The sequence below is a fragment of the Ambystoma mexicanum genome, chromosome 9 (assembly GCF_040938575.1).
Source record: "Ambystoma mexicanum isolate Mex_15411 chromosome 9, UKY_AmexF1_1, whole genome shotgun sequence".
In the NCBI taxonomy this organism is placed as follows: Eukaryota; Metazoa; Chordata; class Amphibia; order Caudata; family Ambystomatidae; genus Ambystoma; species Ambystoma mexicanum.
In genome coordinates this window covers 50,440,978-50,455,760 of record NC_090931.1, presented here as the reverse complement: position 1 = coordinate 50,455,760, position 14,783 = coordinate 50,440,978, and the positions used below count along the sequence as shown (strand labels likewise).

At 46.5% G+C, this 14,783-nt stretch overlaps 1 protein-coding gene across 1 annotated transcript in view; it reads right to left on the bottom strand.

Annotated features, from left to right (window-relative positions):
- Positions 1-14,783, bottom strand: part of SNX19 (sorting nexin 19) — a 310,682-nt gene that overhangs the window by 249,248 nt on the left and 46,651 nt on the right. The window contains exons 2-4 of the mRNA XM_069614129.1: positions 5,964-6,102; positions 5,569-5,669; positions 4,360-4,479 (exon numbers count right to left, since the gene is read on the bottom strand). Of these exons, the coding sequence (XP_069470230.1) occupies positions 4,360-4,479; positions 5,569-5,669; positions 5,964-6,102 (360 nt within the window). The remainder of the gene's footprint in view (positions 1-4,359; positions 4,480-5,568; positions 5,670-5,963; positions 6,103-14,783) is intronic.

The window sequence follows — 14,783 nt, the reverse complement described above, 5'->3', positions numbered from 1 at the left end:
GAGGGCAGTCATTGGCTGTGGGCAGTATGACCCAGAGATCAGTGATTGGTTACTACTAAGAAAGACAGATCAGAAACGAAACTGATACTGATTTTTTTCTGTACCGAGGATTCCCAGCCTGACGACAGGAAATATTCATGAGCATGTGAATCCATGCCAGACCCCATGCTGGAGAAAATTCAACACCTTCCGCAACCTTAAAGGGCGTATTGTCCTGGATATTTTCTTATGTCTTTGACATACTTGTATCTCCGTTATTTTTCACATAGGCTAACTACTGCACCGCAGAAACACAAGACGCCAGAAGAGCTTGTGTATATGCTTGCAGACGCTTTTGCTACTAAAACCATGAAGAGGTCACCCTGAAGATGGACTAATGTATAAGGACCCAAGTCGCACCTCGCGACCCCCGTGTTATGGACTGTATGCCGCCACCCATAGACTAGGCCAAGGTAGGCCACAAACCAGAGTCCCCAGGCCCGGAGCAGCTCATACAGAGCTGCAAGGTGCTGATTATGCAGAACAAACCCCGACGGGAGCCCCACAGCCAAGGCCACGAAGTTGCAATCTACATTCCACGCTCCCAGCACCAAGGTTGCACCTGCCACTGCTAAACACTCCCCGGAGCAGAAATACAAATCAAATCCCTGTAATTCTGCTTCAGCCACGGTCTCTTAACACGTGACCAGGCCGACCTGATACAATGCCAAGCTCCAAGGACCAGAGAAACTCTGGGGTCTCACGTCTGGGACCCAGACTGCAACAACGAAGTTGCAAGTTGGACACCGGCGGCGATGGGAAAGGGACACGCAATAGCCAGTAGTAAGACCTGTCCATTGTCCGCCACTGACATAGTCATACATTGTTGCCAACACCAAGTACATCGCGAGCTGGGAACGACAATGGTCCTAGGCTTGGGGGCTCGTGGATGAACCAATCAGAATACATGGGGGTAATCACTGACAACATTATAGTTTAACCAATCACTAACTTTCTTCATGTAACACTTTCTGTGTAGCCATTTTTAGGGACGACCCAAGCGTACCACCTGACCTCTTCTGCACCACTAATATTTTCTCCTATATTGATCCATACTGACCCACCACTCGGGGAGCCAACCCAGGGTAGCGTTAGGTTTAGGGGCAGGCCTTCCCAGGTGACGCAAGTAGTAGCGTCATCCGGTTAGAAAAAGGGCCTGCAAGCCCATCACCGCTGAGATGTTCCTCGGTTACCTATGCTCCGAGAACCTGTCCCCGTCTGTTTTGTGCAATAAACAGCAGTAACTCTTTGCTCTTGTGTGTGCCTCATACTCCTTTGGGACGCGGGAGAAGTTGGGGCCTCCCAAACCCCGGATGGCCCTGCCGACCCCTGGGAAATCACCCCAACAGCATGTTACGTGGATGTTAGATTTCCAGAATCCTATGTTCTAGCTCCTAGTTCCCCAGTCGTAGCTCCTGGTCACTGGTTAATGCTGGACACCCGGGAGTTGCTTTTAGTTCCTGTGCATCCAATCTTACATTCTATACTTGAATTATCCCTATTGATGTCACTGAACGACCGCCTACCTCTACTTGTATCGTTCACCAGAACGCATCTATTCTCATCTGTCCCCTACTACTTCATCCCCTCCATCAGTCATCTCAAGTGGGCTTTGGAATAGCCACACTCTATTCAACAAATCCCACTCTACTCGGGCGCTCTTTCTCCGTCTTTATCTACAATTCCTCCAAATCCATGAATCTTGGATTTTCCTCTCTAGCACATCTACTCTCTCCTCACTCTGTAATCCCATTACCAAATTCTCCTACTCTCCTCATCTTTGTTGGAAAGGCGATGGTATTCTTTTTCATTATTCTTGGATTCTTTTACACCCCTCCTTTCTCCCTCTGTCAGTTCCCTCTTTCTGAGTTTCATTTGTCCTCTTTCTCAAATTATTCCCCTTTCCTTTTTTATCCTCCATCGTCCTCCTGACCCTCTTCTCTAGCTCTTTGGCAATCTTGACTCCTGTCGCGTACCACTTCTACCCATCTCGCGACTACCCACACTTCTTCCTCTTCTTAATTTATACTAACTTTCTCCGATTTTCTGTTCCTCTTCACGCATTTCTTGATCTTATTTTCTCGTCTCCCTTTCCATTGACACTCTTGTCACTGTCCACCCTCTCTACTCGTCCGATTACTTTCTTCTCTCTTTTTCCCCTGCCCACTCTCTAAACCCTTCCAGTTATATTCTCTTGATGAGATGTACAACCTTTTGAGCCCTCCTCATTACCTTCTTCACTCTCTGCCCCACTACCTTCTACTGACAGTTTCCCTTCTCTATCCACTGTTGAAGCAGCAGCAAATTCTCTCTCCAACCTTATCCCTCCTCTTGACTTAAACTGTCGTTCTACCCCCTTCGGAAATCCCCAAACCCTGGCTCTCCCCTTTGCATCTTCATCCCAGATCATCGCTCCAATGCTAAAAAGCTTTTGGGAAACAATTCTTCCTCTTACCTTGCAGCACATTCTTTTTTTTCCTCTCTACATTCTTCTTATTAACTTGTATTACTCAAGGCAAAAAAACACAACTTTTCTACTCTCATCCTTACACTCGGTCAGCCTCGCTGTCGTTTTCAACTCCTTAACAACATCATATCATCTCTCCTCACTTTCTTATTTTTCATCATCTGCTCTGATCCTCCTTAACCCTCTTCCTCATCCACCGCTCCCTTGTCACTATTTTCTTCTTTCTCTCCCCTTAATCTCCTGGATAAAGCTTCTTTCCTTTCCTGCGCACATCCTACACTCCCATCTATTCACCTCCAGCGTATTGCTTTACCTGCTGTATTACTCTTTCTCAATCTTCTGCTGAAGATCCCACATCTTTTGAACAAACAATTGTTTTCCCCATTCTAAAAATAAGGATCGTTAGAACCGTCTCAACCGGCCAATTTTCGCCCCATTTCTCTTCTCCTACACATGGTCTACTCTCAAGTGTCTGCTTAGCTAAATTTTCTTGCTCTTCCTACCTCAGTCCAATCTCGTATGCGCCAGTCGAATTCAACCGAGACGGTGCTTCTCCATGTGACCAACTCTCGGTTCACCATGTCAAACCTTCCTCTATTCCATTCCTCTTAGACTTATCTGCTCCTTTCGATACTGTAAATCACCTCAATTTAATTACCTCTGTTGCTTTTCTTGGTCTCTCCGGCTCTTCTATGGTTTTGTTCTCATCTTTCTAATCCTACATACTCGGCTTCTTGGGTTGGTGAAAATTCCGTTCCTCGTCCTTTTCAATATGGTGACCTTCATCTCTTTGGCAGAGGCAAAAAAATATGCAGATTCTAACAATTAATTAGCACATGTTCCTTTGTGGTTCTCATGGTCACTGCCCTTTGCAAAAACATGTTTAGTTCATTCTTCTGAATGTGCACCGCTTTGGCAAAAGCGTTATATAAATTCAAATAAATACAAATGCAAGACCTATCCAAAAACACATTGCTAAAGCAGGAACGGCTGCAGAACCAAACTGGCGGTGTTGGGGTACACTACACAGGACTTTGTGGGACAGAAAACAGAAATTAGGTGAACTGTATAATCAAGGCATGATAAGTGTATTGCAGGCTAGACATCAATGAAGGCTGCCTCACTTCACACTTCTCTGCGGGTGCCCGTGCTGCACCAAACAGGAGCCAAAAGGCCAACTCCGGAACAATTGTTCTACTTTATCTTCATACTTTTGTAAGCAAGGTGAGGGGTCATTCCCCTATGATTGAACCAACTGTTTGATAGGCTGGGCACTCATCGCACAGGAGTGAACTGGTTCAGACTGATGCCATTAGTCTTGGGCAGATGAAGAATATTCTTAGCCAAAAGTAGGAGGAAAGAGGAAGAAAAGTAAAATAAAAATGAAGCATCAAAGGGCCGTGGACAGCAGCAGAGGCAAAGAACTTTTCAGGGTGGGTGCGCCTTAGCGTGCCCATGGGCGCGTTCACCTGTGCTGCAGAGGAAGACACCAAATGTAGCGACATGAAAATTAGGACCTTAGCTTAACACTTGCATCTCTGAATGCTTGTAATTCAAAGTGTTTGCATCAGGCTTTACTCGCCCTTACTAGTGAATGGAGGGGTGGGAGGAGAAGCGAAGGATACAATGAGAGGAAACAAAGTGAAAAAAGGGTGTAGGTTAAAGAAGTGACCATAGCTTTTTGATTAGAGTCACACCTCATCCTGGTTACTTTCTTGGTTCTGTCAAAGCAATGCTTAGATACTTTGAAACTTTATAGGTCAAACACTGAGATTTTGGGTTAGACCAAACAGACATAATTTGAAAGCACACTCAGGTCCTGGAATGGACTCAGCCATCACTGGCAGGCATACCTTGTCGATCCGAGCCACCACAAATGGTTTCTTCACAAACGCAATCCTGGCGTCGGTGTTCAGGGCCAGGAACTCCTGCACCTCTTCACTGCTGGCAATCTCAGGAATGCCACAGAGCTGCTGTAAGGGGCGAAAGCAGAACTTTGCGTAAGGGTCCATGGGAAAAAAGAAGCATGGCATAACCAGTCTCACCAAAAGAGTGTGGCACCTCATACGCGCCAACAGACCCCCGCTGACATGCAAATCAGAAAATAAATCAAGACCCTCTACTTCAAGGCTCACCTTTTCACACCCTGTGACACAACTTTCCCTGAAGTCACTCAGCTCAGTACCCATCCTAATGGCCATCCTTTGCAGTCCACACCCTCTGTTTGACCCTCACACTGCCGCTCAGCATTGTTACACATTGCCCACTTACTACAAATGTTAACTAATCCATGCTACCATAAATGGCATGTTTATAAGAAATACTACGCCACTCCAACTCTACACATACACACAGCACACCATGACATTCTTGTCAATTAGAACTACTCAGTGGCAAGTGCCAAGTGCACATTTAGAGCCTTGCTTATTATAAGGACTGTTTCACCCGTAAACTAACTGTTTGTCTGAATCTACTGCAAATGTCCAGAGTTCCACTGCTCCCTTAATCTGGATCCTGGGACAGTAACCAACAAATAATGTATGTGCCAGCATTCAACAGGGGCAAAGGCCCAGCATTAGGATGTACTGTACAACTTGCTTAGTTTACCTCTTTTCTATCCTGTCCAAATAACTCAGCAGTGTGGGCTCTAGACCCCCCGCAGACTGGTGTCTGTTCAAAGGTCTTCCTTCAGTACAGTATACGAGTGGCAGGTAGCTCAAAGAATGCTCTCCGATACACCTCAGACTCTCCCCCACATGGCTGACATTAGCTTCCAAAGTTATCACCTTGGTTAGAAGGGGTCACTAGGAGACAGCAGGGAATAGTTGTGTAATCAAATCAGCAAAGCAGAACCCACAAGGTGGAAAGCTAGGGCTTGGCCTCCTTTCTCAGCCTTCTCTCTGGTCGTCAACCAACTCTCTTATGGCTACTCCCTCAGCCCCCACTAAGTCACATGCCCAGCTTTCACCTGGCCCTTCGCCCGGCCCTCACCTGGCTGCCAACAACCGTGCCCTCCATAGGCCCACCACCCAGTTCCACTAAGCCCTTCATCCAGCACTTACCTTCAGGAAGGATTCCAGAAGACTCTTGCGTGCTTCCACCTTTTCTATATCCATGTTACCAAACGGAAGATCAGGGAACAGCTTTTTTGGTCCTTTTATGTCTGCAACAAAACAGTAGGGGGGTGGGTTAAGAAAAGTACTGTATAAGGAAACTCAAAATAGCACTGCCTTAAGAGATGGACAGATCAGAAGGGCAGGGCATGCAAGATTGAGAAACACAATAGCACCGTTTCAACATGCGGGTGGGGAGTGGGTCGGCTCTGCTGGAGCAGTATTGCAGCATTGGGTGTGTATGACAGGCATCCTTTTAACTCTACGGAGAAGGGACAGGCTATTGAGAAGCATGATTTGAGTGCATTGTGGGGAGCTCAGATCCATTTAGAATGTGGACTCACTTTTCACAAACTTGCGCAAGTCTGGCTTCTCCTCTAATCTGGTCTGCAAGTTGAGGAACTCGCGGTAGCGCCGATTGACTGTGTGGTATGCCATGGGCTGCAGAGTGCCAAGATTCTCGTTATCCAGAGCAGTTTCATACTGGTGAGGGATGGGAAGGATGCAAGAGGAAGAAGCATTACACACTGTGGATGCCAGAGAAAGTCTCAGTAGAACAGCACAGCCAGTGAAGAGTCATCGTACAACAATGCCAGAGAAGAGTCTCACTGTACAAAACAGCCATGGAAGATGTCTCATCATACGGCACTGCCAGGCAAGTGCTCACATTTTACAGTACACTGCCAGGGAAGAAATCTCATTGTACAGTACAGGCAGGCAGTGAATGAGTGGCAAGGTGGGCTTGGCAACTTTTCAAACAGCGACTCAGGTGCCTACAAAGTGCTCCTGGTCATGAACCGGATGAGCCAAGAGAACGGATAAAGGGATGGTGTGATCTTCCTGGTGAATTAGTGTTAGGCAGAATCCAGTGCAGTTCCCTTCTGCACTGGATTCTGCCTAACACTAACTAGGGAGCACTACACCAGATTAGGACTACAGGTGAGAGCAATAAATCCCCTTTGGTATCAATCTGTACCACAAAGACTTAGTTGGTAGCTGTGGCTGAGCAGCCAGACTTCTCAAGAGGGAGCTGAGCAGTATTCAGGGTTTACACAATAGGTATCACAGTACTATGGAACAAGGAAACACTGACCAAAGCTTTGTATCAAAAAGAGAATATATTTATTCTATACAAATCTAGTTCAACACATAAATCACAGATGATAAAGTAAGTTAAGTCAAGGAAAAGTATATACAACTCCCTATTCAATTGTAGACAAGTTTGCGGTAAAGTGAAAACTGAGCAAAACGGCACAGTGAAAACCAACTACAAATGTCACTCTATCAATTTAACGAAAGGGAGGGAAAGCACAAGTTAAACCGAAATATCTTCAGACACCCCCTAGCAACACTTCCCTGAAGTTTTGTGAACAAGTAATGCACAGTGACACTTTAGCAGAAAGATAAGTGAATGAAAACTGAGCAAAATTGCACTCCACAAGTTAAAACAGTAGGAAGGAAGAGGGGTTTAGAAGATTCAGGTGCATCAACACATTTCTTATTGAAAATCAATTTAGTGAGAGCAGATCTAACAAATCAGCCAGAGTCAGTGGTACAGGACCAAGAGTTTAGGAGCAAAAATGTTCTTTTTGCTGCAGTCAAGTCTTTGGTAAACAAATATTGAAAAGGTAGATGCGAGGTGAAAGACAATGTTAAGAGAGAGGGCGGCCAACCCAACAAGTAGATAAATGATTTTAAAACACCTTTAGGGCTACCACGGGGAAAGGGAGGCCTGGCGGAACAATGTGCTTTAAACGTGAAGAAGTGGCTCCTGCGGTGGCAGTTGTTCCTGCAGTTCGAGGGGTCCAGCAGAGGAGGAGAGGCTCTCATCTCATCGTGGAGGAATGTTCGAGTCACTGCACTACCCAGGGATGAAACCAGCCGCGGTGCTGCCAAGCGAAGTTTAAAAGGTACGCTCCTTTTAATCGCAGTCCGGGTCGATAGCTGCCTGGCTATCCGGTCTACAAGTGCTGGGCACTGTCGATTCGACCAAGGCAGGTCCGGAGGAGCGATGGGTGAACTGGTTGTTCCCACCAGCTCAAGGGAAGAAGGCTCTTTCGATGAAGATCTCCTCTCGTCGTGTGGAAGAAAAGTGGTGAGACGATCCGGCAGGGCTTCACCAGTGGTGTAGATGCTGAAGATGTCTGTGGCTTCTCTCTCCTTTGGTTCTGTAGTTCCAGTGGCGACGTCTTGCTCTTCCAGTCCTCAGGACCCTGCTTTTATGCAGAAAGAGAACCATTCATACAGTCTAGCTGTCACTCACACAGTGGAGTGGTCTTCTTGGCGGGAGACCCTCCAGCCTATCAGGTTAGTGTGCGGCTTGAGTTGCTGCGGCAACTCTGACCAGGGGTTATGCTCCCCCTCCCAAACAACAGACCCACCCTAGACTCAGAGGCGCCGAAAGGAGGGCTTCTTGGCAGAAGCCCGCCAAATGAGCCAACAAAGGATCCCCGACCTGGGTTAGGAGTTTAGAGTAAGACATGAGAAAGAAGTTATATTAAAGTTCTGGCAAATAAAACCTACCGGAGTAAAGTTAATAATAAAATAAACCGGCGGTATGTTAGAGGCGGTCAGTAAAAGTGTTAGCCTCGAACAATGGGAAAATCCCATAGGAAAATATTCGCGGTTGAATATTTTTGGTAGTAGCCACTACCACCAGCCAGAAACTTTAGAGAGTGGGATTTTAAGGTACCCCCTCGAAAATGAACCCAAGGGAAAAACTATTAACCCTTTCCAGTACCTCCATAGTAAGATGGGTTGGACTGGTTAAGTTCGTAAGATTTGACTAGTAAAGCCAATGGGGACTTTACATGCCCTGGGAGACAGTATTCGGTCCCAGGGTATGCAGTCTATGTTTGGGGGTCGCTACGACACCCCTGTGTCACTGCACTGAGGGTGCTGTGTAACACATGTGCATAAAGATGGTTCCTATGCGTGAGAGAAAATCCCATAGGCATTAAACACAAAAATAGCCTAGAACACACATAGCAAAAATGCCTAAGAGTGGGAAAAAGAGTCTCACTCTTAGCAGGTAAAAAGAAACAAACCCTTCAAATCCAGCAAAGCTGCCGGGGGACTCTATAGGTAAGGGAAATTAGCCATAGAATGAGAATTCTCCTTAACAATTAGTAATGAACCTGTAGGACCTTTGGATTGTTCTCATCGGGGGTTATAGAACTAACCCACTGGCTGAAGTATCAGGAGGCTTGGTACTCAGCTTTCATAGGATAGGTCTGGGTCCAAGATGGGACCATGACACGAGAACTGGGTCTAAATGGTTGGCCAGATGGCTCAGTATTGTAGCTGGTTGCGGCCCAATGCCTGGATGGCAGGGGCATCAGAGTTTCCCTAATCTTTCAGTATTGGATCTAAAACGCAGATGAATGGCTCGGAATTAGGGTGGCTAAGATGTGCCAGGAATAAATAAGTGCGCTAATTCAAACCCAAGTGCCCTAACCAGGTTAAAGGACATTTGATAAAATGATGGCCAATATTAACAGCAAGGCAGCAATTCATGGATATCAAACACTATTCTTTATAATATTTCCAGGTGGACATTCAGGCCATCATCCTCCATTGCCGAACACATGCATGCTTAAGATGTGCTTTTCATTGAAGCAATATAACCTGGGAAATATTATATGAGAAACAATGGTTTGCAAGGAATGTTTTGGCTGCTGGAACATGCTGCAAGAGCGACCCTGTAGTAGGTATTTGGGGTTGTGATGGGCCAGTTGGGGATGGTTTGGACCAATGGTGCCATTGGAGACTTCTAGAGATTGCACGTAGGAGCAGTGGCACAGTTATGCTGGTCTGTAAAGTGATGTACTATAGCTCTAGGGTTTGTGTGACAGACTAATAGCAGGACTGTGATGGCGGCCAACCTGGCTTAGATGCAGCACTGCTGGGTAATGACTGATGACTGCCGCTGACTGTGCAAGTTGGTAATCAGTGATTGCACTTATCCATTTTTACATTTGTAAAGCGCGCTAAACCATGCTATGGTTGCAAGGCATAACAGAGAAGGAGGAAGAGGGGGTGGGGGTGTGAGGGAAGGGGTGCACGTTTAGGGCAGAGAGTGTTGCAGTGTCCATCAGAACGTTCCAGTATGTTAGTTGAAGAACCAATTTTTTATTTGTCTTCTGAAGGACCAGTATGATGATTCAGAGTGCAGCGTCAGTGGCAGAATGCTCCAGAGTGTGGCAACGGTGACAGGGAAGCTGGAGCCTCCTGCTCTGCTGTGTCTGAATATCGCTAATGTTAGACGATGGCTGGAAGTGGAGCGTATAGGTTGTGTTAAGGTTGATTTGATGAACCTTAGTGCTAGGTATGTGGGGGCAGAGTTGGAGTGGCAACGTTGAATAATTATAAGGATTTTGAAGTCGAAACGCACCCGGATATGGAGCCAATGTGCTTCTTTCCTAGATGCTGAGATGTGGTCACGTCTCGGGAGGTCCAGGGCGGCCCAGAGGGTGTTACGGGTGACCTGGAGTTTGTTACGGTTTTGTTTTGAGGTGCCTGCAAGCAGAGCATTGCAGTAATCAAGCCTTGAGCCAATGGTGGCAGGAGCTATTGAGAAACTGTTTTGTGCGGAGATGAAAGGTTTACTGGAATTGATACGTTTAGTGGTGTTTGCAGAGCATGAGGCAATGGTATTAACTTGCTGTGACCAGTTCTCCAGATAAGATTTGGGAGTGGGAGTATTTTACATTCTGTTTTAATTTTGGGAGTAAAAATGTAAGTCCAAATCCCAACTGCAGTATTTTCTAAGCCTGGAAAACATTTTTAACTGATAAACAAAAATGATTTTGTAATAATTATTTCTTTGCATCTACATATTCATGCACATTAAAAGATACAGGTTTACTTCTTCCAATCAGTTAGTTATAATAGTAGTTCCATCCTGTAGTAGACGTGCTACTGGTCCAAACATAGCCATGGAGCTGTGTGGGTGAAAGAGGGGCACAAGGTTCTATGTGACAGTTTCCAAATTTGTGTTGTGAGTATTTTTACTCTATTCTTTGGGTGTATTTGGATATTTTTAGGGCATAAAAGTGGACAATACACCCCTTATCTGGAGGGCTGGCCGTGACATGTTGGGGGTGGGGTCGAGGAAGACTCCTGAGTTTTGACGGCAGGAGATACTGAGATAGTGGAGGTGTCCATCTTAAATGCTTGGTAAGAGGGGTCGAGTTTGGAGAGTGAGGATTGGGAGCAGACAATAAGAATTTCAGTTTTGTCGTCATTAAGGCAGAGCTGATGGGACGCCATCCATATTGTTTCGTAGATAGCGTTCAGTGTAGTGATGTCATGTAGATAGTTGCCGTGGAGGGGGAGAAGGATTAGAGTATAGTCTGCATAGTTAGTCTATCAGATACCAAGGGAGTCCAGGTGATCAATGAGGGGCCGTGTGTAAATGTTCTGTCGTCGAGAAACAAGGTGATCCAGTCAGTGGCTTCAGGGGAAAAGTTGGCGGCAAATGTGAGGTGGTGACAGAGTGTTTGGTGGTCAATTGAAACCCTTGTGTATAGGCGCATTACAAATGCCATATCATATCAATGAGGTCGAAGGCAGCGGAGAGGTCAAGTAATGGAAGGAGGGCAGATCTGCCAGTGTCTCGGATATCATCCATCTGGTTTTCAGGGCCAGCAGAGCAGATTCCGTGAGAAATGCTGCAAGTTGGTCTTTCCCAGGAGACCATAGTAGCTGGGAATGGAACCAGCAGATACCAGAAATCGGCGAGCCAGGCACCTGGGCGCTCGCTGAGAAATGTAAGGACTCAACAAATAAATGCAGGAAAATAGACGCAAAATAAGTAGGGTAAACGGTTTCAAATCACCCCTTGGCAGACAGGCTTGGGAAGAGAGTTGTGGGGCAAGGAGTTGAGCCAGGAGGGGACCAAATCAACATGAGAGTTTCGGTGTCCCTAGGGTGCAACAGTGTTTTGTGTCCTTGCCGATGTTCGAGGGGCCACCTCATTGGTTGAATGCTGTGCGACTGTCTCCCCTTTGCCAAGCTCAGGTTGTCTTGTGTGTCTCATGAGAACTGACCAATGGCAGGATAATAAAGTGCTGGCGGTCAGCACAATTAAGTTATGGTAATAAGTGTCATTGTGGGGCCGTGTGGGTAGGTTTGTGACATCACAAGGAGTGGTGTTGGGGAGCGGCACCAAGATGGCCTGCTCCAATCATGAGTAGGTAATGTATATAACTTAGCCCCACCAATAACATTTGTAGGATGATTTAACAATTGTTACAATGTTGGTCTATGGCAATTGTGTGATAATGTGTTTTTTGTTTGGGAGCGTTGTGCGTTCCCTCAACTGTGGCAGTTGTTGACATGTGTCTGGTGAAGCGTATGTTTGCGTTTTGATCCGGTGGTCATTGAATCTTTGGGTCTTTTTGTTCTTCCGGGTTTGCCCTTCTCATTTGCTCGATACAGACAAAAGTGCACTTACTCAGAGCAATACTGCACTGATTGCACTTCCCCCTTCCCTCTCCCGGGCACTCCCCCTAACCCTCTCTCCCTTCCTTCCCTCTGCACTTTGTGTTGTCGCACTTGCACATTCTGAATGACACAGGGCCTAGTAAGATCGTTTGTCTTGTCCTCCCTCGGTCTTTCCTCCCTTGTCTTGTCGCGCCTAGAAACTTGTGTACAGGCGCGTTATAAATGACATATCACATCACATCACAAAAAGGATGTCAGCATTAGGCGGCGCAAACACACTCTTCACTCAGTTCTGTTCCGCTGTGCTGTTTGAACCATGCTCTTCCAGCTGTGTCTGGGCCTATAATAAACTGTGTTACTTACTGCTTGGAGTACACTCCTTTTGGATTACTTTGGGGTTCCAGTGTTATACCCCAGAGTTGGCCCCAGCACCCGCCACGTACCGCACAAGCCGGAGGATTATATCCTCATTGGCACTGGCTCACAAGTAGTTTTGCCTGTGGTACTTCACTGCTCTTCCTCCTCGGTTACTTCGGTGTCTGCGGCCGGCGCACGTTGCGGGTCGGAAGCCCTGTCCTTCTTGTTCACGGTGCGGCTGGGCACTGGAATGTTCATCTGCCCTCTTCCCTGACAGCATCATTTTACTGCATTGTCGGAGCTGTCGGATTGGAGCCTTGGAACACCGTTCTTAGGCAATGGCCACAACGCTGCCTTGTTTCAGTTCCCAGATATAAAATACCAGGAAACACAGCATTCTGCACGTCTCAACAACCTTGTTGCCACACGCTCCTTTCTGCCTTCCCTCTTCTCTGTGCATCCTTCCTACACGTTACTTGCCTACTTCCTTAACGGATGTTTTATTTCTTTGTGTCTCAGATCCTTCAATTTCTCTGTACCTTTTGACCTTGCCTTCTAATTACTTTTACATTACCTGGATAATGAACCCGACGTGTCCCAGTCCAGTGGTTTTCACCGTCCTTGTACCACATTAATCTGGAGTACCACCTCATGGTAGAGGGAGAACTGTCCTATTCACTTTCACTGAAGGATAACGTGTTTAGCGAACAGTGGTAGGGTGGTTCTCTCGTGCCGTTCTTGAATCACATCCATCGTTCGAGAGGACTAGACTGTGGCATTCTCCACCAAGCGGCATCCCATCAGGTATGCAGCAATCTTGTTCCACCGTCCTCGACAGATTCAGACGCCCATCCCCTGTTTCTGACAATATGGAGGCTCTCCATGAGCTCAGGGAGGAACTACAAGCAATGCGCCAGAAAGTAGTCTCTCTCCGACAGAAAAACCAGATGTTGAAGGACATCATAGCCCAACATACAGTAGCACCCATTAATCAGGCTGCTGTGGCTGGTTCCAGATCTGTTAAATATGATGGCAACCGTCATACACGTAAGGAATTTTGCATTCACTGTAGGGTGCAGTCGCTGTTCCGTCCAGTTCATTTTTCCAACAACAGAGATAAAATTGGATACATTCTAAACCATTTTACAGGTAATGCCCTGGCTTGGGCTACACCTTACATTTCCGCTCAAAGCCCCATCTTGAATAACTTTTCAGAATTTGAAAAAGCCTTTCTGGAGGTCTTCCAATATAGAATTACTGCAGCCATAGCACAGAACCACTTACTTGACATCAAGCAAGGCACCCAGGATATTGTCAAGTAGTCAAAATCGACCATAAGCTTGCCAAAAGGCATAGTGAAAGAAGACGCTGTGATGCCAACAGACCCACAATACTGTTTCATCACCCTACAGGAACAATGCCTAATGGGGATCAAGTTGTGGAACCGAGGCAGTTAGGGGCCATGTGGGGTCCCTTATAGGAAGCCGATCTAATAGATTGTGTTTTTACTGTGGTGATTGGAGTACCTGCCACATTCGACAAGCAAAGCCAGAGGAAAACTAGTGGGTTTGTTGAGAGAAATATATCAACAAGCCCAGTTCCACATATTCCCCTTCGTGTGAACCCTATCCATGCCATGCCACCTCATGCTTTGTTCGTACTACAAGTTGTGATCTCCTGGAATGCCGGAATCAAATCCTCTACCGCAACAGCCATCTGGTAATTACAGGGATGCCCAGTTCGCGGGGTGTGGGGTATCCAGGTGCATCCGAAAACACATGTGGCATTTGCGGAAGGCATAGACGGAACACCTCTGGCATCGGGCCCTATTACTCAAGAATCCGAACCAGTTTTGTCGGCCATTAACCAACATCAAGTAGTCCTGGTTTTTTATGCCTTGGGGTTACCATGGCTTTCCCACCACAATCCCTTCATTAATTGGACCACAGAAGCAATGATATTCTGACCTGTCAGATATACTACTGAATGCTGTGCTGCCGCAATTCTGTTGCCTGTACAGCTTACTCCTGCTACATCCAAATGGTTATCAACATCTTTGTTGCGGTCGCAAACGTCCTGATGTGTATGCCAAGTTTGACAACGCGTTCTCTCAAATTGAAGACATAGCACTTGCTCCTCAACGTACCTCCGATTGTGAAATCAATCTACAACCCGACCAACCCATCCGACATGGCCTGAACACGAAGAATTACGCAGATACATCAGAGACTGCCGAGACAAGGGATATATTAAACTGTTACGTTGTCCGGTGGGAGCACCATTACTCTTATTATTATCCCGAAAAAGGAAGGCACCCCAAGACCCTCTGTAGACAACCCGTTACTCAATGAAATCACCAT